At 38.3% G+C, this 5,016-nt stretch overlaps 1 protein-coding gene across 2 annotated transcripts in view; it reads right to left on the minus strand.

Moving 5' to 3' along the window:
• Positions 1–997: 997 nt before the first annotated feature.
• Positions 998–5,016, minus strand: part of LOC135108574 (uncharacterized) — a 7,450-nt gene continuing 3,431 nt past the window's right edge. For both annotated transcript variants that reach the window (XM_064019721.1, XM_064019720.1), the window contains exons 5-10: positions 4,912–4,963; positions 4,479–4,603; positions 4,193–4,301; positions 3,781–3,892; positions 1,861–1,986; positions 998–1,712 (exon numbers count right to left, since the gene is read on the minus strand). In XM_064019721.1, the coding sequence (XP_063875791.1) occupies positions 1,589–1,712; positions 1,861–1,986; positions 3,781–3,892; positions 4,193–4,301; positions 4,479–4,603; positions 4,912–4,963 (648 nt within the window). In that variant the 3' untranslated portion in view covers positions 998–1,588. The remainder of the gene's footprint in view (positions 1,713–1,860; positions 1,987–3,780; positions 3,893–4,192; positions 4,302–4,478; positions 4,604–4,911; positions 4,964–5,016) is intronic.

Genomic DNA, 5,016 nt, shown 5'->3' on the forward strand with positions numbered 1-5,016 from the left:
TCCTTCAATTTTTGACTACCGCTTTGGACCCTTTTATGGGACTGTCATCTCAGTGGCCTTTTTTTTTTTTTTTTTGCTGGATTTTTGTTGCCCTTGGCCAGTGTCCCTGCTACATAAAACACACACACACACACACACACACGCACAGGAAGTGAGTTTCAGAGTTTACCAGTGAAATGAAATAGTGAAGATAATTATTATTGGTGGAACAATAGGCCGTTCACGCTGGTGCCTAAGCGGGTTTCTAAGCTCGCAGTTAATTGGCTGCTTCGTTCTCTCGCTAGCATTAAAACTGCATTTTACATGATTGAGTGAGAAATGTTTTTATAGTATATGCCATAACTCACTTCATATACGGGATAACCAGTTTTGGTTGACACCTTCAGACTCAGCAGTAACTGTAGAATCAAGATGTATTGTAAAAACTTGACAAAATAAAAAGAAAATGATATTTCGACAAGTTGAACTGTGAAGATCTTAAAAAAAAATGTTTATAACATGTTTTACTTAAAGTCGTTTTCAGCAGTTATTCACTAAATGTTGAAATATATAATTATCTTCCGTAGAAAAAAACTCTCCTGAACACGGTAGTGTGATCAGAATCCAGAAAACTCCACATATTGAAAACAGGGTCATTTATAGCAATATGCCTCTTGCCGCAACCATCACGGCGGCGCGACACTTAAATGCTTAAGTTCGAGTTTTTGGGTCGAGGAATCCGTCTAGTCTCGGTTGGGCAGTCATTTCCTGGGGCCTTCTCTGAACAGATCAGTCGTTCACCCCCCCCCCCCCTCTCTCTCTCTCTCTCCCTCTCTCTTATATGAAGGAATAATTTCGTTTAGAGTCAGAGCGTCGGAAATATTTCCTCATTAAGTCTTTATAGCGACTTACGTAAAACATAAATCATTATCTAAATTATTAAAGTAAATCTGTAATGACAATCACATCAGTAATCACATTTTAATTGAAAATAAGGCACAGTAAAAGGGTTACTATACTAATTCAATGATTGATATTTTATTGATTACAAAGCGTACAAAGTATAATAATGATGATTATAATGCACGATGCTGAGCAAAATTTACAAGACAATGTAATAAGACTTAGTGTAACTTTCTGTACGTGCAAACTGAACATGATAGCATGTAAAAGGAGCCATTAAGATATAAAATGTAAGCCAAAATCTAAAACTTAAAGTGCATTCTATCTATTTATACTGGAGAAAGCTAAGGGAAAAAGCAGCCATACAATGAAATACCTCCTGCTCCAGGAAAAAGCACATCTCACCTGGTATGGAGGGGAAGGATTTATGCTTCTGCAAATAATATTGTCACATGCACTGCAATATATCACAGGAAGATGTCAGAAGCTGCGAAAAGTCTAGCATCATGAAGATCTCAGTAAAAGATTGCGGACTGCACACAGCCACCAAGATATGCCACCTTATTAATTGTTTGTATATCATCAAATGTAGTGAAATGTTAGATAATAATAGTTCTCCCTTCCGAAAAAAAAAATGCAGTTAAAATTAACTAAATTTATAATTCATAATTAATAATGCCATCGTTAAGACGGAATTGGTCTCTCCCTAATTGGCTTCAGTCTCACTGGGGGCGGCGGTAGGTCCAGTGAAGATGCACAGGGGGCTGAAGGCTTCATCACACATCTCGTCAGACCAGTAATAAAAGTGTTCGTATGTCATTGCAGAACACCTGCGGGAAAAAAGAAAAAGAAATCCTTACTAGAGCGTCTTGCATTGCCCCGAAAACCTCAAACTCTGACAGCCAAGTCTCGCCAACTTTTATCTTGTCTTATCTTTGGTATCTGGCGGCGCGAGACCACCAAGGAAAAGTGACTAACCAGCCCGGAGATCTTTGTTTTGGAGATAAGACGGCTTGATAACAGCGGGCCTCAGGTAGAGCTGCGGGCGGAGCGGAGTATGGGTCGGTGTGTGGAGGCCCCCTTGGCACGCAGGAACTCTCATACCTGAGGGAGGAGCGTATTTAAGTAAGATGTCTTGCGCTGATGTGTGTTGTGCAGGACATGAAGGCTGTTACAGGCAAAGAGGATGATGTCGCTAACTCGTAATGGGGAGCCGCCCATTAAGGAGGTCGCAGGAAGCGTAAGGAGAATACCGGAGGGGAGGGTGGCGTGAAGACATCTGCCCCTAAAAATAGTTTAGAAGTATATAATTACTTCCAGAACAAGTATCTGTTCTCACACCCGTGGAAAGCAGCAACATCCACTCCACTGAAATAAGCTGCTGTAGTAATGTATGCATTCAGTTTAACATTCCAGTATTATGAAAATCTGAAATATGTAGTGTGTGCCATGTCTTCATAATTCATATATACGAGTATACTTAATTCGCAAAACGGTACATATCATGATTTCGCTCAATTACTGGAATAAGTTCCTTTACATTTCACCGATATGAGAATCTTAAATGTTATTTACGTGTCATATCTTCATATTTCATAGTTAGTCTATAAAACTATGCATATCTTATTTTAATTCTTTTATTGATGTCTTTAAATTTCAGCATCATGAAAATTCGAAATATTATATATGTAGCACGTCTTCATGTATTATATTTAGTTCAAGAAATTGTTGATATATTGGTCTGATTTCACTCGAGTATCCTTACATTTCAATGATATGAAAGTTCTAAATAATATGTATATGTCACTTTTTTTTTTATTTAATTAATTAATTTATTATTATTATTTATTTGTTTTTTTTAAATTCACGAAACTGCATACTGTGGAGTTATTAGTTTGCTAGATTTATTACGAGTCTTTCTAAATGTATGTCATGTTTTCAAATTCTTGATTTAGGTTTCGGAACCGTGAAAGTCCATTTTGATAACCTTCCTTTTTTTTTTCTTTTTTTTTTTTTTTTTAGGGGTATAATTTTTTAAGGAAATGTTTGGTAATGTTTCGTGTTTGTATTTTGTATTTGATTTGTTTTAATCCATGAAAAGATCTTTGTTTTCTTAAGCATTGCCAGTACATGATTAGTGAAACTATGTAAATTTCTATAAACACAATAAAGTTTGTGGAGGAGGTGTGTGGCTTGAAATAAAGGGAGAGATAGTTTACGAACCATTGCTGTAAAAGTAACCCTTTCACCCCAAGACCAAACGTTCTGCTCAACTTTCGCCGCAGCTCAGTAAGGGAATGCAGTCATTAAGAGATTGTCAAACGAGTAGTCTGCGAATGAAAGAAGACGCAGTCGTGTGCGCATACCATGTCTCAGTAACAGAGCAAGACTGAGCGCAGCTGAAGAAGAAACAAGCAAGAATATCCTGCTCAAGTTTTAGTGAAAGTAACGTAAGGCGTGTTAGATCTTTCTACCGCCTGAACTATGATGACTGCCCCTGTGGTATTCATGATTAGAAACTGCGGCTTTGGGTCAAGTTGAAGCAAGAAAATGAAGCAATGAAGTATTATTTGCATTGTCGATAGTGTTGTAAGAATTGCTCTGGAAAAAGAAAAACGCAGTAATATTACATTTATGTGTCTAGAGGGAAGCAGTTCTGAAGGAATCGATTGATTTAATACACTACGTACACGTACTCGTACATAGCTTGTAGTTATGGACAAAAAATTTGCCCTTTGCCCTTACATCCCATAAAATTATTCACGTTTCATGTCATGGATTTTAAGTAATGGTAGACGATTCTTTATTCTAATTAACCACGACAGATAATGACAACATCAGCATCAGCAAAAACAAAAATAACTCATTATTATGCTAACAAACAAAACAAAAACTTACTTTATCGACCAGAATGGAGCGCCAAGGGGCATGGCAGAGTCGTCTGTCGTCCATGACCATGCATTCGTATCAATATCGTAGCGTCCACCAATCCAGTAATTGGAGGTCAGTTCTGTCAGAAAAGCATGCAGTCAGCAGAGGTAGTATCAGTTTTCAAACACCACTTCCCTTCACACTCCACAGGAGACACCATTCGTAGTCGCCGTTACCTTCGAGTTGCATCTCCGCAAGTTACACCACTACTCTTACATAATATTTGCACAAGCTTAATATTAGTATTGGTTACTTGTAATACCTAGGCAATCAGTACTAATGTTCAAAATCAACACTTCACAGTGGTTTCGCAGTGAAAAGTAGGCCAATAAAAATATTATATTAATGCTGATTATTAAAACAATTAAAATACGCTTACGTGCTTCTCTCATGTACTCCATTAAGCGGCCATAACTTTCAAAATCCTTTGCATGCCACAGGTCACCGTAGATGCTAAGACAAAACTGTCGAGCCTCTGCCCACGACACCTGATAAGAATAACAAGATACATAGACAACACCGAAACAAGGTGATGAATGTCTTACTTGTATTCAAGTGCTCCAAATTGCCCAAAAAGGCAGAAGACAATAATCTAAGTTTCTCACAAATGAGTAGAGAGAATTAGGAAATAAGCAAATAACAAAACAGAAGTAGGGTGTTTTAACCTTGGCTGGTGAGAAGAAAGAGAGACAATCATTTCCGACGCGGATATACAGCATGGGACAGTCTGGCATCCTGTGATTCAAGGTGGAGTTAACAGCTGAGTTCAGCAAGGAGATCACCTCACTGCCTGTGGATGAGCATGACATGAAGGGGAATTGGTAAAGCCCGTGTCTTCCGTGCTAATGAGACTCAAGGGTAGGAAACAGCCTCTCAGCCTGAAGGAATATTGAATGTCCTCTCTGGGTTAGTAAATTAAGCTAATGTACTGAGATGTATGTATTCCCTTCTTACATCAGATGCATTGTAATACCCAACAGATCTCAGCACAGAGTTAACACTTCATAAACAGCTTCATCGTTTGCATAAGTTACAAATCAAGCCTCCTCTCCCACAAACATAGAGGTACATACCAGTTCAAAGCTTCATGGAACTTACTCATGTTCATACCATCCTGCTCCTTCATATCCAGTTTTGCTTGAAGAATGATCTGAGAGAGAGAGAGAGAGAGAGAGAGAGAGAGAGAGAGAGAGAGAGAGAGAG

Source organism: Scylla paramamosain, chromosome 17, assembly GCF_035594125.1.
Source record: "Scylla paramamosain isolate STU-SP2022 chromosome 17, ASM3559412v1, whole genome shotgun sequence".
Lineage (NCBI taxonomy): Eukaryota > Metazoa > Arthropoda > Malacostraca > Decapoda > Portunidae > Scylla > Scylla paramamosain.